The sequence below is a fragment of the Cavia porcellus genome, unplaced genomic scaffold, assembly GCF_034190915.1.
Source record: "Cavia porcellus strain 051 isolate PalLab524CR breed Dunkin Hartley unplaced genomic scaffold, mCavPor4.1 scaffold_6, whole genome shotgun sequence".
NCBI classification, from domain to species: domain Eukaryota; kingdom Metazoa; phylum Chordata; class Mammalia; order Rodentia; family Caviidae; genus Cavia; species Cavia porcellus.
In genome coordinates this window covers 55601842-55627437 of record NW_026947489.1, presented here as the reverse complement: position 1 = coordinate 55627437, position 25596 = coordinate 55601842, and the positions used below count along the sequence as shown (strand labels likewise).

The window sequence follows — 25596 nt, the reverse complement described above, 5'->3', positions numbered from 1 at the left end:
ATTTCAAAATGATAAAGTTCATTTAGAGAACTTTTTACCTTTTCAAAAACAATAAAAATTTCATATCTAAACTTTTAAGGAAATAACAATGCTACCCAAGTTTTAAAGACACTGTATTACTTTATCAGTTTCTCGATCTCAATTTTTCAAGCTGATATGGATTTCTAGTTATCATTTAGCTCAGTAACGCTATCACAGCATACATATATATAGTAACTCAATAGATGACCAGAAAATAAAATAATTCGAATTTTTTTTTCACCAAGATTTCCTTCATTCTCTTGAATGGTTTTACACTGTCATGTTGTGTTTGATACTATAATATACGAAGTTATACTCAAATATTTCAAGGAAAGAGACACTATGGTAGCTACTGTTATGTCGGGTTATCTTGTGGTGAAACACTATGTTGCTTAAATTGTTCTATTCTGACCTGTGTTATTATGTTGTTATGTCCTCTTTTATCTTAATCTACTTCTTTAATTTTTTTAATTAAAAAAAAAACCCAAAAAACAAAATTTCCTTAAGGCACAAGGATCAAACAATTTTTATGATGAGTAAAATAAAATCACATTGACTTAGCTAGTAACATTCTTGATATTAAAATAGTTTAAATGAATCTGTCAGACACTGTGATAATTGTCATGTGATATGAAAAGTGAGTAAATTAAACGGAGATTATTTACCGTAAGACTGTACAACTCCACTAATCAGTCTTGTATTGATGGTCTCACCATTTCTTTCCTTTTCAATCAGTTTTAAAACAGCATTTGTTACCTTTAAAAAAAAACACAGGAATCATATAAGATACAGAACATAACAGACATTATTATATACCCTGAAAGGTTCAAAGTCACAAACAATGCAAGCCGAGAGACGCTCTTGAGGATCCCCAAAGTGTGGGGAACACAGAAGCTGAATAATATGCCAGGAAAGTATTTTAAATAGAAAAATGCACACATATTCATGCATGCGTGTGTGTGCACCCCCCCACACACACACACTCACACTCACAAGAAGGTACCTGTTTATTCAATGGCCTGAACAGACAATCTCTCCATGTTACCAATGCAAGCTGGATTTAAAAAAAAAAAAAAAATTAAAAAGGAGGTATTAAATAGCTGTACTTTTACTATATTTTCCTATGACCAAAGTCAGGAAATAAACAATCCCACATTTTATCAAAATTTCTTTATTATGACTTGTAAAAATCTATTACTCTGATGAAATCCAGAGCCTGTTACGAGTTAATCACTTTAGGAGCTACAAAAGATAGGCATTGATCAGTTCATATTTAACAACTAAGACACAGAGAAGAATTTAATATAAGGAGAATGCTCATATCAGCTTAAACAAATGGATGCAATCTAAAAATTTGTTCCTTGGATTAAATAAACTTAATTTTTGATCTAACAGTAAGATAAATTACAGATTAAAAAAATGTACTAAGTTCTAGGTCTCAGTTATGGTGGTGGTTTCATGCATGTACACAACAAAAAAATGCATTGAAATATGTACTTTAAATGGATGCAGCTCATGGCACATAAATTATTCAGACCTCTCATTCAGACCTTGCATTAGTGTGTTTGTTCAGGAGATGTGTTTCTTAATAGAATGTACAAACATCCTATGGCCTGTGTTTCCATTTCCCTAAACATCCCATAGGAGTTGTCCTGACTAATCACCATAAAAACTCTCTGAAACAGGACTTTCACAATTTGTACATGATTTTCAAACTGTTTGTGGTATGGGGTATTAGCTGAAATAAAATTTAAATTTGTAAGAGTTCAACACAAACTGCTGAGACATTTATTTAAACATAAAAGCCATCAGTCTTCCTTTCCTCACAGTTAATGATATGATTGAGTTTATACTTCTGAAAAGAATATATGTAAATCCAGTCTATTATATATATAAACAATATGAAAGCAGTATTTAGAGGAAAAATATTTTAAGAAAGCATAAATGCCCACTGCAGGTTCATGGTAAAACAAAAATAAGATTTCACGGTTTTGACATCTGCAAGATGCTGTGAAGAAAGAACCTCTTTTTCCAGGAGGACCACAATGCCAGAAGGCACGGGCAGCAGATTAGTGGTTGGGGTGGGAGAGGAGTAAGCTCTGTGCTGCACCTCTAACTTCTAAGCTAGCACTGCTGCACCCAAAGAAAGAACTCTGCTCCAAACGCTTCTCTGAATCATGATACCCTTATACAGACCTAATTAGACTCTGACAACTTGTCACTTGAAGCCAGGCAAGCTGAGAAAGCAGCAGCAAAGGCAAACCAAAGAAACTTCAGGACAAGCCAGGGAAAGGTTTTACGAAGCACTTCAATGTATTAATCATGAAACTGACTGAGGTACTCAAGGTTAACTTGAGAGGAAACCAGTAACTTTCTACTGTTAAAAAGGAGACAAAAATCATTTGGAAGATAGTAAAACTTCATGATTTGTCGTGAAACAATTTCATGATAAAGCAACTCTGTTTTCTGGAGATCCTGGGACACATGATGAGACACACTCATGAGAAAGGTGCACAGTGGCCTGTGTTCCCCAAACTTCCAGGCGAGCCCAGCAGCTTCGCTGGAGCAGTACAGGTGGAAAGGCTGTCTCTAGCGGGGGTGTACTGGTCAGCCTTTGCTGCAACTTCTAGCACTTGAGGATGTAGAAAGCAGGAGTTCTGAAAGAAGATTTAAGAATAGATAAATCGCCTGGTGTGGTGATGTATGCTGTAATCCCAGCACTCAGGAGGCTGAGGATTGCTGTGAGTGTGAAGTCAGTGTAGGGTATATAGAGTTCAAAGCCAGCATGAAGTACATAGCAAGACTTTGTCACAAAGATAAATAAATAAAATACAAATTAATAGCCAGGCATGGTGGTACACACCTGTGCTCCTGGCACTCAGGAGACTGAGGAAAGAGGATTGGTGTGACTCTGAGGACAGCCTGAGGTACACAGTGAGCCCAGGACATAGTGCTGCATAGTGAGAACTTGTCTTAAAAAAACCAACCGCCTAATAAAACACAGGATGAATGAGTCACTGAATCTTGACAGAAACACTCTATGAAATATCCTGTGTGTTGTATTTCTCTTTAACAGTTGAATAAAGTACAGAAAACAACTTTAAAAAATTGTAATGATTTTCAGGAATCTGTGATGCTACTATAGGGTACACAAGATACTTTAGATCAAACAGGTTTGTAAAAGGAAAACAACTATAACCATGATGATTCCTAGTCTGCCAACCTTTGAGTCTCAAGAAATCATTACTATATGGAAAAGGAAGCACACAGCTACCCACAATGCATGCAAATCTTCAAAGTGCATGCCATACATGATAAATACATATACATTTTGTCAACTAAAACAAAAAGGGTTAAAAAACGGGAAGTACAAAAACTTTGGATAAAACAGTCTAGAAAGCTGTGTAAGACCATGTAACTACATAACAAGGTACCACCATGAAGTAACAGTTTGGGTGTAAAAACTGAGCTACATAAATGATAAAATTAGTTTGTACATCTGGGTTTCATGTTTTTCTTTTAATTAAATTTGTCAAAAGTGAAACAAAACAATGCTATTATAGTAACAATCTTGGCTGTGAAGAGCACCTCATTATGCATAACTTGCTATTTTAACAGCACTGGTACAAAATGGGTCCTGTCTGGTCCATCTGCCAGCCCACGGCAGACAGGCTGTTCTCATCGGGCCTTCCTCAGCAGTCTTGCAATTCACTTCCCAGCCTGCACCTGAGGGCACCAAAGAGCTCTTCACAACAGGCTGCGGCTCTGCTTCCACACACTGCAGGCTAAGGCGTGAGGCTCTGCACTTCAGCCAAGTTTTCAGGCGACTGGTGATGCTGCAGGATTAGGGACCATTCTCTGAAAACCAACATGGCCTAAAAGACCTTCACTGACTGAAGAAACATATTCACAGGGGAGATTCTGTAACTAATTCGGAGTCCCAGCCTGGAAGCAGAGTTATCAGTACCAGGAAGACCACCATTAGGGCTTCAGTTTTAAGTCTGCCCGAGACTGCCGGGACTCAGGACGTCCTGAGCCACGGTGAGGACAACTGGGGTGAAATAAATGGCTGGTCAAGTACCTAAAGACACTTTTAAAGGTGAAATATGCAAGCTGGACTTTAGAACCTCAATTTCTCATCCTCCTGCTTTCTTGGCACAAAATATTTAAGGGTCATTCATGTAATGATGAAAGAATTTATCCATTTCGAAAACAGCTTTAACATTTGCCTAGATGCCTTTCCTGAAAGGTAAACAAATCATTAAGAAACACTGTTGAGAAGTTTATGAAAGAACTTACCGAATAGATTTCATATATTCCTTTCCTTCCTTCATCGCACTCACGGCGAACCCAATGTCTATTGAGGTAGGCACAAATTCCATTTAGCACTTTGCTTGAAAATCGGTAATCTTCCCACTGCTGAGTGTAGAACTTGAGTACACTCTCATCCATCAAATCTTCTCCATCCTGGAAAACGAGTCCACTAGAGCTTTAAAATGCTCAGTTTGCCACATTCCGAAGTTAATAAAAAACCCTATTGTATCACACCCATTATGACTGTTAATGGCTTAAATTACTCTGTACGAAAACACAATAAAATTTTTCATATCAAATTAAAGTAGAACTGTTTTTGTGGTGTTAAATATGCACACACTCATAAAAGTTCCCTGAACTTTTAGAATATAACAGCAGTCTTTTTAGTTAAGAAATTCACCTTAAAAATCATCTCTATTTTTTATGTTTTCCTGTTAAAAATTAACATGTAATATGGTAAATACAGTAACAGTCTTCTTCACTAACAAGATCCCATGAAAGTGCGCATTTGCCAAAATTATTTTTCACTCAGAGCTGCACAATTTGATTTCCTAGTCAGGGACACATTTACAAAAATATGACATTCAAATGCTCCAACCAACCATGAAAAACCTCTTGATGTCCAGATACAACCAAGTTTCTTGTCCCTTTAGGAATATGAAATGAACTTCAAGATGTAAAGCTAAGTCATTCTAGGTTATGGCAGACACTTAAAATGTAAAAATACCACTGGCGGCTTACCAATACTTTCACACAATACAATATAGTGCCCTTCACTCTGGTGCCAGAGTAATTACAATGTTCAAGGTATGCAGTGTTGTAAAAAGGACACAGTTTGCAGCAGGACATAAGAAAACATTGAGGGACACGAAAGTTATACTACATTCATCATAATTTGTGACCAATCAATTATAATCTGTTAAAATAGTATATTGCCAATTAGCTAGTAAAGTGAAATGACCAGTTGTAAAGCAGTCTGAGAGTTTGCATATTGCTAATGTAAATCAAATCTTTAGAACCCCTGGAAGTTTTCAGTGAGAATAAGGTCTTAACTCAGTCTGTGTAGCATATGTGGACCCAATGAAGGTGTCACCTGCCTACCCCTCGACTGCTACAGACCATGAAGACAGGGCGAAGAGGCAGAAGGTGAAAAGGGGTAAGACTCCCACTGCTGCTGAGCAAGGGTTTGAGTGGAAAAGCCCACTCACAGGCCAGGGTTGCTGGCAGTATGCCCCACCCTTGTACAGAGCATAGCACAGCAGTTTTGGAAGAAACTTCCAAAACTGTGTAACATGTGTAACAAACGATGTCATTTGCACAATGTGATAAGCAAAACTAAAACATCTACATGCACATGTTAATGCCCAAAGCAAAGAAGTGAACCATTTCTCAGCACTTAGGGTGGAATTATTACTTTTTTTATATTCCATTATAAATGTTCAACACAGATGCAAAGCATCTTACCTTAAGAAGATTTGTCAAGTAATTCTTCAAAAATTCCTTAAGTCGTTTGTATAATTCCAAGCCAACAAACTGGGCTCCTCCAGGCGTCTGTCCCTTTTTTGACTTGGACGGAGGCACTCCAGCTCCCCGGGCTTGGTTGGACTGGTGTACACTAGTACAGTAGTTATAAACATGGCTTGGAGAGAAGCTAAGGAAATCAACATGCAAATGCATGCCAACAGTGACTAAGTTCCTTGTATTTCGTTATCAACACATTTCCAATATACCAATCAAAGCCTGTAAAAAGTGAGAAAAAGATCTCTCTTGTATTATCAATGAAGGGTAAAAGTGAGGAAGTCCCCTTCACCAGGTTGCCTGTTGCTGGAAAGCTCTCAGAACCTCCAGGAGGAGGATTACCAAGGAAAAAGCTCAAGCTTCCCAGCTCCTGATGTGCACCATTCTGGGGAAGCTGCTCCAAGACAGCCTTTAAAAGTGTGGGAAGACCTGGTAAAGGGTATAAAAGAAAGGGTGCAAATAAAGTAAAAAGCAATGACTGTACTTATTTTAAGAAAACAGAAAGCTACTAATAACCTCAGCTGGTAAAAATGTTCGACTAACAATTCCAGAAGCACACTATAACACTATAAATCCTGAAATAGCCTTGGTTTATAAATGGATGCACACAAAACTGTGTTCTAAGCTGAGGGATGAGAGCCCAGTCCTCACACTGCCACAGTCACAGGCGTCTAGTCACTGCCCACGAGCTGGGAATGGGACGTCCACAGCGAGAGGGAAGAGCCTGTGAGCACAACGGACCCATGGATTTCCCTGCACCAGTCAGTACCTGACTGAGCTAACAAACACCAAAATGTAAAAGCAACACACAGCAACAAAATGTAACGGTCTGGTATAGTTAAGGATATGCTGGTATATTAAAAATACTTCAAATTATTAGTAGGTAAAATATTCTTTAGTAAGTGACAGTAAAGAAAGTTATTTCAGGCCAGGGAGTTAGCTCAGCAGCACAAGCACTTGCCTGGCAAGTATTAGGTTGTGAATATGATCCCTGGTATCCGCCCACCAAAACAAAGTTATTTCAAAAAATATTACAAAGGAATTAATAATAATAATATACAAACTCAAACTGTAAAACTCAGCACATACAAAGGATCACTTACCAGTTATTGGGCTGGAGAAGCCCTTTCTAAGCAAAGTCATACAAATGCTTAATATGAAAATTTGAATATATTAAAGTAAAAATACCTTAAATTAACAAAGTGCTACTACCTTTAGACACCTCTATAGAAATATTGCCAAACCACACTCACAGAAAATCCAAAAGCTTAAAGGTACATTAATGATGAAAAACTACTCAACTTCACTAGTAACCAAACTATATCTAAAAAGGGTAAATCATCTTATTAATGTTATGGAGAATCAGATTACAATGCCAACTATCTCTGCTCATGATCTAATTTTGACAATTTCTTTTTGGAGATGGTCTCGTTAAGTAGCCGAGGTTGGCCCTGAACTATTGTGATCATCCTACCTCAGCCTCCGGAGTGTTGGTCTTACAGTCATGTGCCACCACACCCAGGGACAAATCTTACTATATTCCCACACTTGTCCCATATTCCACTTGTATGCCCCCACTCAACTTCTTAGGACATGAAATGTTAAATTCTATGGCTTGTCAATCCTTTCTTTCCTTCCTCTAACTCTGCGAGTAGACAACTCCAGGACCTGATATATGCTGTTCCTATGAACTTACAATTTCACTGGACAGCTATACAAAAAGTTACTTTGCACACTTTCCACTTTCAGATTATACAGACATAAATTTGCTCCCACATTTGGTTCTGGTAGACTGCGCTTGCTACACAGTCCCATGTGATATGGTATATACTTCACATCTGCAGTCATATACCCATTCTTTCACTGATGGCCCTTGCTAGACACCTTTCAACAGGGACCATGTGCGCGCACTATCACAGCTGCATGCGTCACTAGCATGTCCCTGTGCAAACCTGTGCAGGTGTTTTACAACCCAGCGATAAGCACACCTTCACTGCACGCCGCCAGGCTTGCTCTAGAGCGGACAGACAGCCCCAGCCAAATTTCCCTTGCCCTCAACCTTGCCCATGCATGAACACGGTGGCTGGCATGGTTTTAATATACATTTAGCTGTTTTCATTTCTCTTCTTTATGTTGGCTCCTCATACACTTGCCCATGAGAAAAGTGTGCTGAGATACTATATGGCAGATTCTTAATGTCAATCTTGTCATCTTTAGAGTACAGTGGAAAATACAAAAATACAATGGACAGCCAGGCATGATGGCATATGCCTATAATTTCAGCACTTGGGAGGCTGAAGCAGGAGGACTAGGAAGATTACTGTGAATTCAAGGCCAGTCTGGATTACATAGTGAAAGCCTGTCTCAAAAACAAAACAATAAAAACAATGGATGCACAAAGTTAAAACACAATTCTACTTATAAGAAGGTCCAGAACAGACAAAAGTCATATATAGTGAGGAGTAGGAAATGGTTTCTTCGGCTCTGTTGACCAAGTATGACTCAAAGGACAAGTCTGAGATCTGTGCATTGTGTACCATGTCATTCTTGTTTTAAAAAAAAAAAAAAAAAAGAAGACCCTTTATTTAAAAAAAGAGAAGCATGTAGAAATTTTTTTGCTATCCACTGAAGAACAGCTGTCTTCTGGACCTGCGATTGGTGATGAAATCCTGACCTTCACTAAGGATGTGTACAGCGACTGTCTTCTGGTTTGTGTACAGCTAGCACTGGTTATGCCAAATTCTCATTTAGCACCATCAAGTTTATCTCCGTCTTACAGTGGGTGTCTGACTTAGGAAATCCTCCCCTCCAGCTAATTGTACTGGATGATCTCTCAACGCTGATTCCTCTGTGGGATTTCTTAACTTGGATGTGATACAAAAAGTAGTATTTTATTTCTCTGGTTACAGATAACCAATGGTTTACAGACCAACCACTGATCAGTTCAATAGTCTATCTTTTCCTTACTGTATGACCTACGACTTCTAGAAAACTGTCCACTTTGTTTTCAAAAGTCCTGCCTCACTGTTCAGCCTTTTAAAAAACATTTTCCCACAACATACCCTCATTTATTTGAAATACTATGCGTTTTGTATGATTTTGCTAGTGGCTTTTCTGTAACAGTCTTTTCAAAGAAAGAGCTTGGGTTCTATTAATTTTCACATTGTGACTGTTTCATTTCTGTTCATTCAATTCTTTAAATCTGTTTTCTATAAATTTTTGTTTTGGTCAGTTATCTTTGTAATTCCTTTTTTGGGGGGTATAAACATTTTAAATACATACTGAGAGCATATAAACTACACCAGTTTCTCCTATATACCATCTGGTTGTATCACACAGCTTTAAACAATCTCATGCACACACTGTCATACATACAGGGTGGTTAAAAATGTTAACCAAATTTCAGCTGAGACACTAATCACAGAATGCATCAGTACTTTCAGAGAATTCTGATGAGCACACAACACAAAGCTATATTTCTTTTTCACTATTAGCTCTCTTTGAAGAGTTAAATTTTTAAAAATTTCCAAAGTATTTTTCTAACCTTTAAAAATTTTTAATTTCGTTTTAAATCAGAGTTGGATGTGGTGGCTCTTGCCTGTAATCCTAGCTACTTGAGGCTGAGGCAGGAGGATCAAAAATTCAAAATTCAAGGGCAGCCTTGAATTTACAACCTTCTGAGACCTAAAGATAGAAAGAGAAAGAAGGGGGAGAGGAGAGAAAGAGACAGGCAGACAGGCAGTGGTTCATACCTTTAATCCCAGCAAATGTGGAAGCAGCATTACACGTTGAAGCCTCGCCTGGGCAACTCAGTGACTTAGGGAGACTCTGATTCAAAATGGCCCTGGGTTACCTCAGAGTACAGGTGGGAACTAGAGCTGAAGCTCAGGGAGGAGGTTGCTTACCTAAGCTTTTACAAGGCGCTAGGTTCAACCTCTAGAGCCACCAAGATTTAAAAATCAAGTTTGATTTTAAACTCTCCTATCTGAATTATTTTCTATCTTTTTTTCCTTTTAAAGTTATTTTCTTCTCTTTGATTACAATGGTATAATTTCCTTATTCCATTATAATTCTTTTTTTTTTTTTTTGTCTTTTTCCTTTTTATCGGTACCAGGGATCGAACTCATGACTGCCTGCTTCCAAGGCAGGCGCTTATGCCACTGAGCTAAATCCCCAGCCCCCTCCATTATAATTTTTGTGCTCTGAGTTACACATTCTATTTGAGATCTTACAATGAGTACTTTTAAAATGTGACACACATTTTGCCCCTTGCCAATTCTGAAAAACCATTTGGCCTTTGTATTGTCAAATATTTTTGCTCTCCCATCTATTTTCTCCTAGTTCTTTCATTGGGCACATATTGGACATTACCATGTTATATTCCATTAATCAATTAAAGCCTTAATTTATTTTCTCTTTGTTCAAACACTGATTTTCCTGATATATCATCTGGCTGAGTCTCTTTTTGGTTACACATCAAATGTGCTATTAAATTTAATGACTGCACTTAAAATTTAAGAGAATTCTTTGTAAAATTCCTGTGTTTCTAGTGTTTTACTCACTTTTTAGAAAATTCTTTTATCCGAAGCTGGGGAGGGAGCCTCTAATTCTGCTTTCTACAGTACAGTGGGTGCTCACTTTTGCACAACACTCTCTGCTATCTTTGTAATGTCAGTTTGCCCCTGGTGAGGCTTGCACACTACTCTATCAAACAAGCTCAATGGCCAATACACCTGAGGTTACAGACTCTCTCTACCCTTCTCACATCCTGAGATTGGCTTAAATGTCTTAGTAAGGAGACCTGGAAGAGGAGGTGTGGTTTTCCTTCAGGTTCTCTTTTCCAGTGACAGATGTTAGTGTCCAGATTCCCATGGCACTGCCAGCTGGACTCCGGCTTTGTCCCCTTGCTGAGGCCTCCTGCTGTACAGAGGTAGCAGTGCTGGTGCCCAAGCATCTAGTGCTTCACCTGCTCACGTCTGTGCAGCACCAGCTGTGCGTTTTCACTCTGCTGCTTTGCCTGGCACCAAGTTCTAGGTGCTAGTTTCAGGATCTGTTAGGTTACCCACTTCAGCCTGACTGGTTTTTGTTGGCTGTTAAACCCAGGGATCGCTAAAGTGCAGGGAAACGGAGCTACTATGCATTACAGGCCAGAGTGTACACCACTGCTTTAGAGAATATTAAGAAAACTCTTAAGTACTTGCCTTCAGGTACAGTAACTGTACTTGTAATGACCTATTCGGTGAAGAGGAATATAGTTAAATGTATTGTGGGATCAATGGGAGGACTTATCATGCAACTTTTGTTCACCAGATTTCAGCTGAGACCCCCGACCATAGCACTGTCTCAGAACTTCAGGTATCATGAGCAAAAAGGCTACTGATTAAGTGACACAATGCATTCTTACCAGATAAAATTTCTTTAAATATTTATTTCTTGAAAGATTAACTGTTTTTTAAACAGATTTATCATAATTCTCCAAAGAGCTGAAACTGACGAAGACAGTAATGAAATATTCTGACACAGAGTCAGCCTACCCTGACTCTTTTAAAAGGGGATCTATATTTTTTTCCAGTACTATACTCTAGGCTGCTAAGTGTTAGCACTCTGTAGTCCAGAACAGATGACAAGGATTTCCTTCTAACCAGCTCCCACCCATTTTCTAAGTTTGATTCTGAACTTTTCTGATATCAAACTTTTTTTTCTTTCCGGACAATTTCTTCCAATAAGGGAATTCAAAGGCTCTGTCTGAAGAACAGGGGTTTGGCCATTAATGTCTGGACCCTGATATGACTTTGACAACAGAGCTCTTCCTTCTTACCAAGTATACCTCATGGACCAAACAGTCTGCTTAGTGGCCCTGAGATGCACGCTTGAACGCCCACAGAACAAACTGAAAAGCACCATAGTAGAAAGCATCTCTTTTTTTTTTTTTGAGACAGGGTCTCACTTTGTACTGCAGGCTAGCCTTAAACTCCTGATGATCCTCCTGCCTCAGCCTCCTGAGTGCTGGGACTACAGATAGGCACTAACATGCTCCATTTGGAAGGAAAGCTTTTAAAAGTTATTTTTAAGTACCATGTTATATATTCAGAGTTAATCTCTACCTTTATTCTGGTACTGGTACCATTCCTGACTCTGGCCAATCAAGGATGTAATAGTTTAGATAGTCATGGTTAGGAGATTTCCTGCAAAAATTCTGGTTTTCTTATATCCACTTGTATCTAGAGAAAGATAAATAATGCAAGAGAACTTCCAACAGGAAGGGTCTAGTGTTGGAAGAAAGACACAGCACAATTCAACACTCCTGATGTAGATAAAACAGGAAAACAGATGCAGCTTCCAAAGACAACAGAGATGGCCTAGAGATGATTCAAATGTCAGAATCAGGAGACAAGGACATTAAAGCAACTATCATAGCATACAAACACATAAAGGGAATTATGTTCTCAATGAATAAAAATTAATTGCAACAAAAACAGGAACTGTGAAAAGGAACCAAGCAAACATTCTGGAAAAATATAGTACCTGGAATAAATTATTTATTGGAAGACCCTGGCAGTAAAAAGTATCTGAAGACAAACCAATAAAAATAATGGCAGTGGCTGGGGGTGGAGCAGAGGAGAGAGACAGAGAAAGGGAGATGGAGGGAGAGGAAGTACGTGGGGATGGTGAAAGCAGACAATCAACAGTGCATGTTACATACAGGAAGAGAATTCAAACGATCACATACTATAAAGGCCACAAGACTTAGAACAACATGTTTAGTGCTGAGAAAGGAAAACAAACCCACCAACCCCAAATTCTACATCCAGTGGGAAAAAAATCTTTCAAAAACAAAGGTGATGGGGCTAGAGGTCACAGCTTAGTAGTAGAGCACTTGCCTAGAATGTAGGAAGCCCTGGGTTCCAGCCCCAACAACACAAAAGAGGACAAAAAGGAGAAAAAATGGTATTTTTTGATAAAATAAATCTAAGTAAATTCATGCAACTGCATTTCAGGATGAAGAAAATTGACATTACATGGAATTGTCAATCTTTACAATACACAGTAGAAGTAACTATCTGGGTAAGTTGAAAAAGTACCATCCTCTTAATTCTGTAAAATACAAAGGGAAGTTTAAAACAAAAAGGTTTGTCTTGCTGGTTTCAAACATTTGTACAGGTAATATAAAGAAGAGGTTGGAAATAGTAAACTACAGTCTTTCTACATTTCCTGTGATACTGTATTTATCGACTCTATAACATGCCACAAAGGGAAGCATATGATCCCCACAGCAATCTCTCAATTTCCCTCACATGTACATATACACTCTGAAAAAGTAACTAGACAGCCAAACATATGTAGAAAAATAAAGAAAATTTAAGCTTCAAAAAATCCAGATGGAGGAAAGAAAGCAGGAACAAAGAGAATTTTTAAAGAGGAGGAAAATAATAAAATGGTAGGCACTTGTTTATTGTAAATGCTAACATGCTACAACCATCAAAAGGCAGAGACAATCAGAAATGACAAAACAGTAAGACCACTGTATGTGCTGACATGAGACACAATTTTAATACAAGGACACAAAAACACTCCAAGTGGAGGGGAAAGGTCAGCACGCAAACACTCAGCAGAGAGGCTATCGAAGCGGAACCCACCAAACACCACACATTGCCAGAGATATGAGGGCCATTTCTTGATAACGACATATCCATTTAAGAAACAGGGATCGTTGTATGGTACATTTTCCTTATAACAGGACTTCAAAATACATGAAACAAAATCTGCCAACTAAAGGGAAAAACAATTTCACAATTGTGCGATGAGATCTTAACATTTCTCTCTCAACAACTAGACCAGAAAATTAAGACATAGATGAACAGGGAACAAGAAAGACCTTTTTGCAAATGGGAACAGGTGCAAGAGATGAGAAAAGAAGAAATTAAAGAGAATTAAGATGGGTGATGTACATGCATCAATTCAGCACAGCAGAATTTTAATCATTGTGCGCTGTAAACATACACTTTGGGTGTGGTGGCTCACGCCTGTAATCCTAGCACTCAGCAGGCTGAGACAGGAGGATTTTTCTGAGTTCAAGACTAGCCTAGGCTACAAAGTGAGCTCAAGGCCAGCCTGAACTGCATAGCAAGACCCTGTCTCCAAAAGACAAAAAAAAAAAAAAAAAAAAAGACAGATGATTTGATAATGCTGCCAATACAGTTCCCTTCGTGGGCAGTTAAGACATCCTACACCCAGCAAGCTAGTAAATGCTAACATGCTGGAAACATGCAAGCCCTTGACTGACAGCTTTTGCAAGTCTGTAGGGTGACATTCCTACTGCGCCAAAAACCCTGTAAGCCACCAACAGGCCATGCTGAGTGAGGAGCTGGGGACAGACAATGCCATCCGCTGCTGCACCCCACTGTCCACACCCAACAACGGTGGGAGCACCTTCTTCTCAGGAGCACAGTATGTCCACCAAGTCGGCACACTCTCAGGGCCAGGAAACAAGTCTCAGACTTCTAACAGGACTCAAACCATTTAGTGTTCACTCTCTGAACAAATGGAATTATACCGGAAATCAAGTATTTCTAAAGTAGCACATTTCTATGATGTAAGAGTCAAAGAAGAAGTAACAAGGAGAATGAATGATAAGAGCAAGTATTTTAAAATAAATAACAAAAATACAGTGTATCAACATTTGTGGCCTGAACTCAAATCCTCAAAGACCTCAATCCGAGAAGCGAGCAGGAAGCTTGAGTACTATTAGAAAGATCCGAGTACCCTGCGGTTTCATCCAGGGATTCAATGCCACCCCTGCCAAGGTCCTAGCGACTTCTCTAAATAAGTGTCATCTGAAAGAGAGAATCATCCATGTCCCCCAGAGGTCTGTGGGGATCTCCTACTGCAAGCAAACAAGAAACCGATGGGACCTAGACCTGGCTGACACTGCTGGGAGCCACACCTCTTTCTGCTACTCTCCCGCTGATGCTTTTTTTTTTATTTTGGAGAGTCTTGCTATGTAGTGCAGGCTGCTCTTGAACTCCTGGAAATCCTTCTACCTCAGCTTCGCAAGTGCTGGGACTACAGGTGTGTGATACCACACCTGGCTCTGCTGACACTTTTTGTCCAGGTGTACTTCTTCATGCTTGGTAAGAGCAAATCATGTGACAGGGTGCTGGCTCTCAGAGGTCAGGTCACACAGAAAAGCCTTCCTGGACTCCCATCAGCTGCAGGCAGGTGTAGCCCACACCAGGGAACGAGTGAACACAGCAGTCGGTAAGCTGAGTTTTCTCCACAGTCCACGCACGCAGGCCAGGAGATGCTGTGCATGGCTGTGCCCATGGCACTGTGCTTTACATCAAACAAATAGCTCTTAAAGCTTTTAGTTATTATAATACTCTCATTTTCTCAAAGAAAAGTTAATTCAATTAAAGAATCAAAACTTATCAAACCACTTTCTCTTTTCTTTTCCTTTTGAGGCAGGATCTCATTATGTAGTTCAGGCTGGCCTTGCTTATGTAACCTGGGCAGGCCTCAAACTCATGGAGATCCTCCTGCCTCAGCCTCTCAAGTGCTGGGATTACAGACATGCAGCACCATGCCCAGTAACAGACCATTTTCTTTCTTTCTTTCTTTCTTTTTTTTTTTTTATTAACAGACCATTTTCTAATATTACTTTTTTACTATAACTTGGAAAGTGGCAATTTAAACAATTAGCTTTTATTTAAAAAATCTTTTAAATGACCTTACCTTAAAAGTTGTATTAAAAATACTTCCTGGTGGTACACACTTGTAGTCCTAGCATTCAGAGTGTTGACGCAGGAGAAATCGCAAGTTTCTGCTGCCTGAGCTACATAAGTTCAAGGATACCCTGGACCACACAGTGAAACATGGCCTCAGAAACTAAAACCAACCTTGGCGTGGTGGTGCACGCCTGTAATCCTAGCACTTGGGAGGCTGGGTAGGGGAATCTCTGTGGGTTCGAAGCCAGCCTGGGCTACATAAGCAAATTTAAGACCCACCTAAGCTACACAATGAGACCCTGTCTCAAAAAACCAAATTAAACCAAAACCCAAACCAAACTAAAAAACAAAACAAAAAACCACCACCGCCGCCGCTGCCACAACTTCTTTTCACAGATCAAGGACGGGCCACCAGTACAAAATTCCAACAGCAGCTGCCACATACTACTGGCATGATCAGACTGTAAGGTCACAAAATAATAAAAGTTCTGTCCAGTCTGTAGCTAGAAGCATTTATGAAAACATCCCATGCAAAGTAAGTAAGTTTCAGATCTAATAGCACAACATACTTGCCCTTGTTCTTAGGTAGATACACCGTTTCTCAATCCCAAAGTCTATTTTAATAGTTCCAGCTCAGTAATGAAATGCAGAAGTTTGCAAGTTAAGTATGACTAGGACTATGTTTATACAGAAAACTAAAAAACTATTTTTAAATGCATGGTCTATACTAAAAAATCTAGGAGGTAAGGAAGAACACTGTCTCTAGGGAAAGCTACTTTCAAAATAGTATGGGGCCAAGGCATGGTGGCATACACTTTTCATCTCAGCACTCCAGAGTCTGAGGCAGGAGGATCCCTGCACATTTGAGGCCAGCCTGGGTTACACACCAAGTTCAAGAGCAGCCTGAATTATAGTTCAAGATCGCATCTGAAACCTGACTTGGGCTGAGGATTTAGCACAGTGGTATAAATGACTGCCTGGCAAGCGTGAGGTCATGAGTTTGACCCCTGGTACAAAAAGAAAAAATCTGATACAACCGAATCCAAACAGGTATAGTACTTTTCTCAAAGCAGAAATAAAGGACTTACTTTGTATTCTGCTTTCAGAATGTACTGTCGGTCAGTAAGTCTTCACTGCATTTCTGATGGCCATTAACGGTCCATCAGATAAAGACTGAGGTTATTTTCCATGGTTTCCTATGATTACAAAATACTAAGAAGCCTCACACACATCATTTGAGTACAACTATTTTCTTAGGACAGAAATAAAAGTTAAAAACTGCTGGGCTGATGTATATTTTTACATCTTGAGAAAGAGATTTCTAAATTTCTATGTGGAACGATCACAGCAGACTAACACTTCCACCTGCACTGCAGGAGCTGTGTTTCCCTCCTCTTGCAACACTGGCTACGACCATTTCTGAAAAACCTTTCCACCTGACTAGCTGAAGCAGAATAATTTTAATCATTTCTTCAACAGTCATGAAGTTGAATGTGTTTCCATATTCTATGAACTAGTTACACCTTTCCAATACTTGTTCTTACACATATAAAAACAAGTTCACATTTTAAAGGATATGACAAACTTACATGTTTAGGTTGGTTTGACGTAAGTCACAGCTATCAGGAGAGCAATATCAAATTAAGACTTCTATGTAAGAAGTGCAAGAGTAGGAGGCTGGGGATTTAGCTCAGCGGCATAAGCACCTGCCTTGCAAGCAGGCAGTCGTGAGTTTGATCCCTGGTACTGATAAAAAGTTAAAAAAAAAAAAAAAAAGAAGTGCAAGAGTAAATGTCCAGAGGCATGTGGGGATTGGAGGGGGCATGTAAATGGTTATTTCCAAATGGACATGGATCATCTTCCATCAATATGGAAAACAATCTGTTGTTTTGTCTGCTTCATCAGCTTTTCTGGGATTTTGATTTTCCCTAACAGAAAAAGAAGTCTGTAAGAGTAGGTGAAGTAATAAAGCTGCCACCTGCAAACAACTGTCCCCCTCCATTGCACTTTACAGGAGGGTTTGGGCATGACGCCCATATCCCGTCAGAGATAGAAGAGTGGCAGTGGCAGCTGTGATGAGACCACAGACTGGCAGGTGCAGAGCAGCAGTAGGGACAAGCAAGTTGTGGCATGTTCTCCCTGCAGATCATAGGTTACAGGCTGCCAAGAGCTTGGTGGTGTGCCTTCAGTGACCGAGGGTCACATCCACAGAACACAGCACTGGGAACATGGGAACATGTCAGCTAGGACTGCCTGGGAAGTAAGCAGTGTAGCTGGAAGCGTGAGAGAACCTGTACAGTGCTGGTAGGGGAAAAAGAGGACTCTACAAAAGCAGGCTAAGAAAACAAACCAGTCCATTTCGTAGCCCTAGTGGGAGAGAAAAGAGAAACTGCAAATGAGAACTTACTAGATAAGGTATGTTTGCTATCACAGGTTTACAAAATTTTTTTTTTTAAATGTCTTTGGTAAGACAAACCCAGAAATTATGAAGAGTAATGCATGAAGGCTATAAAACTAGACCAGGCAAAACGCCAAGTAAAAGCTCTAATTTTTCCATGGTGTTTATCTGTGTAGCCATCCTCTGCTTTGTGAAGGTGAAGCACTGTGCTCTCTGCCCTAAGTCCAAGAGTTGACACACTGCTGGGATAGCTGAACATTCAAGACCTCTTCATGATCCCTTTGTTTTAATCCCCCTTTGACATGAAATAGTACTGAGCAAATGCAGCACTGTTCTGGCAAACTGTCTTAATAAGGAAGGACAAAGAAAGACCCAGCTTCTGGGCAGAAGTCTTTCCACTCTACTGAAATGCACATTAAGACTGTTACTCAAAACTTTGTCTTGTAGTTACTACATTTGACCTTAGGGTCAAAAACAAAAAACAAAGTACTGGGCTGAGACATAGCTCAGTGGTAGGATTCCTAATACTAAAATAAAACCAACCAAGTAAGCAAAGTACCTGTTTAGGCTGTGAAGTGGGGGCTGCAGAGAACATACCAGTGGCTCTCTTTGCAAATGTGTGATCTACACAGAATCCCCCATAATTCTATCTGCTGATGCTGTCTGTTGGAAAATAAATGCTGCAGGATTTTTCCTCCCAAATTGGAAAAATTAAAAAAAAAAAAAAAAAGGATTTGGAAGTTTAAATTGATTCCAAGGGCTTGTGGCATATAGTACTTGCCCAATAGGCACAAGGTCCTAGGCTGGATCCCCAGCTCTGCCTTCCACCCTCTAAAAAAAAAAAGATCTGAGATGAAGTATGATGGCTTTAAAAAAAAAAAATCTGACTTGGAAAACTGAGGGCCAGGTAGGTCTGGGCCAGGAAACCAAACAGAAACCTCCAAGAAATGGCCTCCCACCAGCTGAGCTAAGCCAGGCCCCACCTCTTCCGGTGTCTCCTAACAGCCTCTCCACTCATGAGGCACTCGTGGCTATTTTCTGAGCCCAGCATAGCACCTGAAATATCTGTCAATAAACTGAGTGAGAAATTTCACTGTCAAAAGGAGAGACTCCACCTATCTAGAAAGTACTTCTTATTTTACTGGGGGGGGGGGGAGTTGCAGCATAATGATTATGGTACGGGAGACAGGCATGAACACCAGATAGACAGATAGACAGCAGGAGCTGAAGGCTACATCTGGAAAAGAGAAGAGGCTGAAAACAAAGCCAACGGAACTACACTTTTCTGTTTACAGAAGCTCTCAGATTCTTTTCCTTCACTAATGGGGAGTGAGCTCCACACCCTCCATCATTAAACTATATCCCCTGCCCTTAATTTTTATTTTGAGGCAGTCTCGCTAAATTGCCCAAGCTGGACTGAACTTGCAATCCTTCTGCCCGAGTCTCCCACATGCTGGGATTATGAGTGGGCATCGCTTCACCCAGTCCCCCACTTTTCCAAAACTCCCTTCTTTCCTTTACATTCTGAGCTTAAAACTCAAGAAAAAAATGTTTAATAACTCACCTTTATGTTACAGCAGTCACAAATGCCAGAGGCCTCTAAAGGCTTGAAGAGTATTTGTTTTAAATTTGGATTCAGAAGTAGATAGATTTCTCTAGAAAATACTCATCTGCCTTTCCAGAACAGATTGAGCACATTACTGGAGCCTTTGTACATCAACAGAAGAAAAGGGACTATATCCAAACCCTCGGGCTGAAATGAACCGTAAGTCCATTGAGAATGTCTCAAGTATAATGCCTGATACTCGGGACTTGAACTATAGATGTTTCATAAACAGCTACAAAAGTTCAAGTGAAACATTTTAGGTTGAATGTTCCAATTTTGATACAGATATGGAGCTATGATCTTCTCAGACCAAACTAGAAAGAATACCCAGTTTAAGAATGGCAGTCCAGGGCTGGAGATTTAGCTCAGCGGCATAAGTACCTGCCTGGCAAGAGAGAGGTCGTGAGTTTGATTCCCAGTACCAAAACCAAACAAACAAAATCAACAACAACAACAAAAAAGAATGACAGTCCTAAAAAATTAAAAGTAGGTTGGTGACTTTTTCTTTGAGAGTAGAACCATCACAATAAAAAATTTACCACATGTACTTTAGATTTGGTCCTGTGAAGGTCCAGAGAGTAACTTTTTCAGACTTTATGGACCAGACTGGTTCTGAAACAAGTACTCAACTCTGTTCCACAAGATCAAGGCAGCTAAAGACAACACTAAATCAATGATCCTCTGCTTAGGCCAGTGCTGTCCACAGAACTTTCTACAAGCAAACTGTCCCACAGTCAGGCTACTGAGCACTGTAGTACGGCTACCATGAAGAAGCAATTGAATTTTTTGGCATTCTTCAATACTCAAACCTGCAGATTTCTGTCTCTTACAAAAAAAAATGGTGCAATATTTGCATATAACTTTACAGAAAAAATTTTTTCTCAAGTATTTTCAAAATTTGTGGTTGTTGGAACCATGTATGTGAAACCCACAGGTATGAAAGGGCAACTGTGAGGTAAAATATAAACACCTACATGCAACTAGAGGCTATCATACTGACCACCAGGGTATTAAACTACTAACTAGTCAGTTTGACCTCGACTCAAAAAACTTAATGCTAAAAATAAACTTAGTGATATATGTAGGATGAGCTGGGAAGAGAAAACATGATGCAAAATCCCCAATAACGAAAACATCACACTATAGTAATCAAAATTCTAAAAAGAGGAGGAGGATACGTGTAGAGTTCCATGTATCGGGACTTGGCCATACTTTGTCTGGTATAGACTTGCTGGATTCCAGCTCGAAGATCATCCCAGATCTGGTCGAGGCCAATCTGCTTCAGTCCATGGGGATTCTGACTCCTGCTTGATGACATTGTGAGTAATGTTCTGAAGCTGTCCAGTATAGCAATCCTTATTCAAGATACAGCTAATTCGCCATTAGTTGAAAATATACAGTTTCATCCCAAATTTATTCACAGTAGCTCAGAAAGGATGTCCTTTAAATATAGAGAATGAGATCTCATTGCAGGCAAACCTGAAGAAGAAAGAAAGGAAATAAATTAATTCTTTTTAACATCTTCAGGTAGATAATAGGATTACATACACTGATAGAAATAATCAATGGGCATTAATAGGTACTGCTCTAACCAGAGATTATTTCTATGTGGACACTCCTTCATCCTAGGGGCTGTGTGCAGAGTACATTTAGACATTTCATCTGAAATTGTTCAACTATTAGCAGTCATGAAAAAGCTGGGCAAATGAAGGCACAATAAATAAACTGTCATCTTTCATTATCTTCTGAAGTTACAGAAACTTAAAATATGTATCACTTGACCTACATAACTGGGAACACAAATGCAGAGAAAAAGGACAAAAGATATGTTCAAGAAATTCCAAGAGGACAATTAACAAATGGGAAAAAGTAATAGTTACCTGTGTGTTTTGCTAATTTTTTCCCTTAGCACTTGGCAAAAAAGTAAATGCCAATGAGGAAAAAGATGAAGGGAAACAGGTTCTCTCTGGAAGAGAATCTGGAGTGAATCACTGAAGTGTGTACAGTGTACTCCAGACTTCAGAGGCCTGCGTGTGAGCTCAGTGTACTCCAGACTTCAGAGGCCTGCGTGTGAGCTCAGCTCCACACTTAACGGTATACAGGTTAGCTGCTTAACTTTTAACCCTCTACTTCTTATCTGCAAAGGGGGCAACTACACTCCTCAAGTGGCTGATGTGAGCTTAAATAAGGCATGTAAAATAGTAAAGTTTAATACATGATAAACACTATTATCTCTAAGTATACAAAGCTACTTTTTCTGTTTGTTTTTTTGAGACAGGGTCTTGCGATGTAGCTCAGGCTAGCTTCCAATTCAGTGATCCTTCTGCCTTAGCCTCCCGAATGCTGGAGTTACAGGTGTGCACCAAGGCCTAAGTGAATTGTTACTGCATCATAAAGGATCATCAGTAAAGGACCTTTAAAGGCATTTGATATATCGTTAATACTTCTCAACATGCAACATTCCAGACATGCTTTAAGGATTATCTACATATGTCAAACAAAATGTAGAGGTTCCAAATCAAAATTGCTAGTAAAAATGAAGAAACACTGATTTTGTTTCATAAAATAAATGCCAATGGGAAGCAAATACAATCTGAAACCTATGCACAAGTTTTTCAAGCCTGCAGATTCACACCTGAGTTTCCTGGCCATTTTTCCTGATTTAAATGTGGAATATAGGCTGGGGATTTAGCTCAGCACAGTGCAAGTGCTTGCCTGGCAAGTGAGTAGTTCTGAGTTCAATCCCTGGTACCCAAAATAAAACAAAACACCATGAAATACATCTAATGTAAACGACTCCCCCAAATGCAAATAGACATTCCCCACGTCAGTTTTAATCTGCCTTTCCTTTCATCATCTTCAGAGGATCACAGCACACTCGGCTTGATAGCCATCAGCACGCTTGGACTGGTGCTACCATCTGATGGTGTCAACTGCTATTTAAACTCCATCATATCTGTAATTCTCCTCACAGTGGAAATTACCTCTTAAATTGCTTCATCTGGAATCAACAGTGCACTCACTCTATCTTGGGTAAGCTTTCTCATACCTACCTCGATATTATTTTGTGCCCTCCACCTCTTTTCTAAGTTCTACAGGTAGCTAAGGCAAATGTTTCCTCTGCCCTCTGAACTCCACTTTCTGCCAGTGCTGCCCATTTCTGGAACCACACAGCAGAAATCTGGGAAGGAGTCTGATATCTCTTCTATACATTTGAGTGCTGCTGATGTTAATCGTCAAGGGCACTTCAAATCCATCCCCTCATACCACTTCCTCCATTCTCATCATGGTCTCTTCACCACCACTGCAGTAGCCAAACTAGCCCCCATGTCTGCACACTGGTGTCCTCCCCGTTCCTGCTTGCCATCAGCCAGTCTGAAGCTGCGATCGCCCTCAGGGAATGGGAAGACAGCCTCACATAGCATGATCAGACCTGCTGCTTGCTCCTGTGTCCCACGGGGGTCAGCTCCTAACCTCCCCTTGCCTGCATATGCCTGTCTCCCTTCTCTGCGCCTGACCCCAGGTCACACTCGCCAGGAAGTGCTCCCCAGAAGAGGCCAGTAACCCCTCCCACATACACTTGAGCGTTTCCCTTGTGGTCACGTATCTGAGATGGAAGCCCCTGCTTGCTTCCTTCCTTCACTGTGTGGAGGATCCAGGAACAGTGGTCGTTTCCTAGGCTTACCATGTTATCCCAAGACACAGTACAGTGCCCAGCACATGGCCCAACAAGTGCTTTTCATGAATAATGAAAGAAGCAAGCAGCTCTATGCTCTGACAGGACTTAGCAATAATGAAAAACCAGGATCATCAAGCATCTGCATTTATTCAAACAGCCCTCTTTAGGATCTCTATAAATGACTTGTTTCTTCTAAATTCTTTCCTTTAAACACTGGATCTTACACTAAAACTTACTTCTCATTAGGTAATGGCTTACACTATCTTGTTACTGAGTGTGTATTTATTATTTTAACATAATTTCTATGGAAAGTTACACAGCTTTTAGTAACCATTTATACTTAACAAATATTTAGTAGGAAACTGCTGTGCACTAGGTCTCAGTTATATACTGTAGTAAATCAGAACACCCTAGTCTATACTTTCATAATGCTCCTGGCTATGGAATAAAGTCTTTCCTTCTAAGTAGCAAACAAACGCATAAAACCTTCTGGTGCATAAGCTACTTGGAATGTGGAAACTTCATGTACCATGTGAAAATGTAGCCAGAGTACTCTGTCCATGAAAGCCAATGAGAGCTACAGATGTTTAGAAGCTGACTTTAAAAATAGTTCTGGCCTTTCTTTGTTCAAATGAAGAAAATGATTCAAAGAAGCAAACCACCGTGGTCCAGACAGTCGTGCTAGACAGCAACAGGACCACTGCCAGGTCTCGGGGCTCACGAGCCAGCGTGTCCTCACACTCAGGTTGAGCTGTGGGTTCTTTGTTTTCAAGGTGTCCGCGCAGAGTAAAATCACTTTAAAAGTCGTAAGTAACACAGGCTCAGCAACTGGCTAATCATTAAACTAATAACCCTAAAGAGTTGTAATTTTTTTAAGGCTGATACTTTTTAAAAGTTAGCAAGTTAGTGCTAATTATATCAACAATAAATCTATTCAAATATTTTGCAATTTTAGAAAGCACAATATGACCAAGCCCAACCTTTTAAAAACAAAGATAAACCTGAAAATATTGAAGCAGTATAAAAGGTCACATTAATATAGCTCTGCCCTCCAACAAGTTAAAACACACCAAGTTAAAATGGCTGGCGTGGGTTTTTCTCTACATCTCCATTCCCTTAAATCTAGCTTAGGTAATGTGCTATGGCCTTGCTCTTTTGGCACTATTGGGGACTGGCTCTGGGGTCTTCCACTGAGCTACCTCCCGCCCTTTTATATTTTGAGACAGAATCTCACTAAGTTGGTCTTGAAGTTGTGACCCTCCTGACTCTGCCTTCCAGCTGGATGGGATCATAGGCATGTGCTGCCTCACCAGGCAGTGATCTACTTCTTGATACACATTCTTTATGTATGTTTCCTATTACACTTGTGAACCTAATTATGGCCCTTAATCAAGACTCACTGGTCTCACAAGATCACATAGAATCTCTTCACATTACGTGCTTTCTGTATCCAGTGCCATGTAAGTCTCAACTAACATTCAGAATATGCAGAAAACTTACCGAAGTCTTCTGCTGCTCTTAGATATTTTGCTGTTTTGTCTATCATTCCCTTTTTCTGAGTACCTAAAACTTGCACCCGGCTGACCTGAGGTTTGCAAACACTCACGAGTCCTCTGTGTAAGGGGACAACCCTACCTTCTATTTTCGTATCTCCTACAGAGCGTCACATTTACATATATCTGTGAAGCATCTACAAGTCGCTACAGCAAAAGAACCTAAAACTAAAGTCTGAAACAAAACGGTAAATATACGTACACTGCAGCAATGACTGAGGGGACAGATCTCAGGCTGGCAGCAGACACGAGACCAGCCTGGGTGGAATATACTTCCTAGAACGCACACCTTTATGAGCAACAGCAAAACACGACCTGTAACAGAGGGCCTGTGAAGGTGGCACCAGTCTCAGGGACTGCTTTAGATGCTGGCAGTGCTCCCTGGGCACGGCAGGCTGGGCTGTCAGCCACCTCCCACGGAGCCCGGAAGGCCCTGGCCAGGTAGAGGGGTTCACCCTGATGCTGATCCTGCTGGAGCCGGCAGCTGGGGGCCTCGACAATCACTCCCAACAGCAAAGCCTTCCTCCAAGAGGTGTCTAGCGGGCTGGGCCACACTGCACTGCTCCAGCCATGATGAGGTGGCTCCGGGAATGGAGTTTCTAATCAAGAAGGGCACGTGTGTTGTCTGCTCGTGCTTCGCACCATGTTTGGCGAGATGAGTGATGACAGACTGGCTTATCTGTCAATGCTGAAGTTTCAGGAATACACTTTACAAATTATACACCTTCCATCTTGACTAGGCCACCAAAAAACATCAGCGATCTTAAGCAGACTTCATGTAA

General features: G+C 40.2%; 1 protein-coding gene across 7 annotated transcripts in view; it reads right to left on the bottom strand.

Annotated features, from left to right (window-relative positions):
- Cul1 (cullin 1) overlaps positions 1-25596 on the bottom strand; it is an 82101-nt gene that overhangs the window by 28616 nt on the left and 27889 nt on the right. For all 7 annotated transcript variants that reach the window (XM_005006087.4, XM_063250680.1, XM_063250679.1 and 4 more), the window contains 5 exons: positions 20761-21061; positions 5800-5974; positions 4321-4488; positions 1025-1075; positions 687-777 (listed from right to left, as the gene is read on the bottom strand). In XM_005006087.4, coding sequence (XP_005006144.1) covers positions 687-777; positions 1025-1075; positions 4321-4488; positions 5800-5974; positions 20761-20900 — 625 coding nt within the window. In that variant the 5' untranslated portion in view covers positions 20901-21061. The remainder of the gene's footprint in view (positions 1-686; positions 778-1024; positions 1076-4320; positions 4489-5799; positions 5975-20760; positions 21062-25596) is intronic.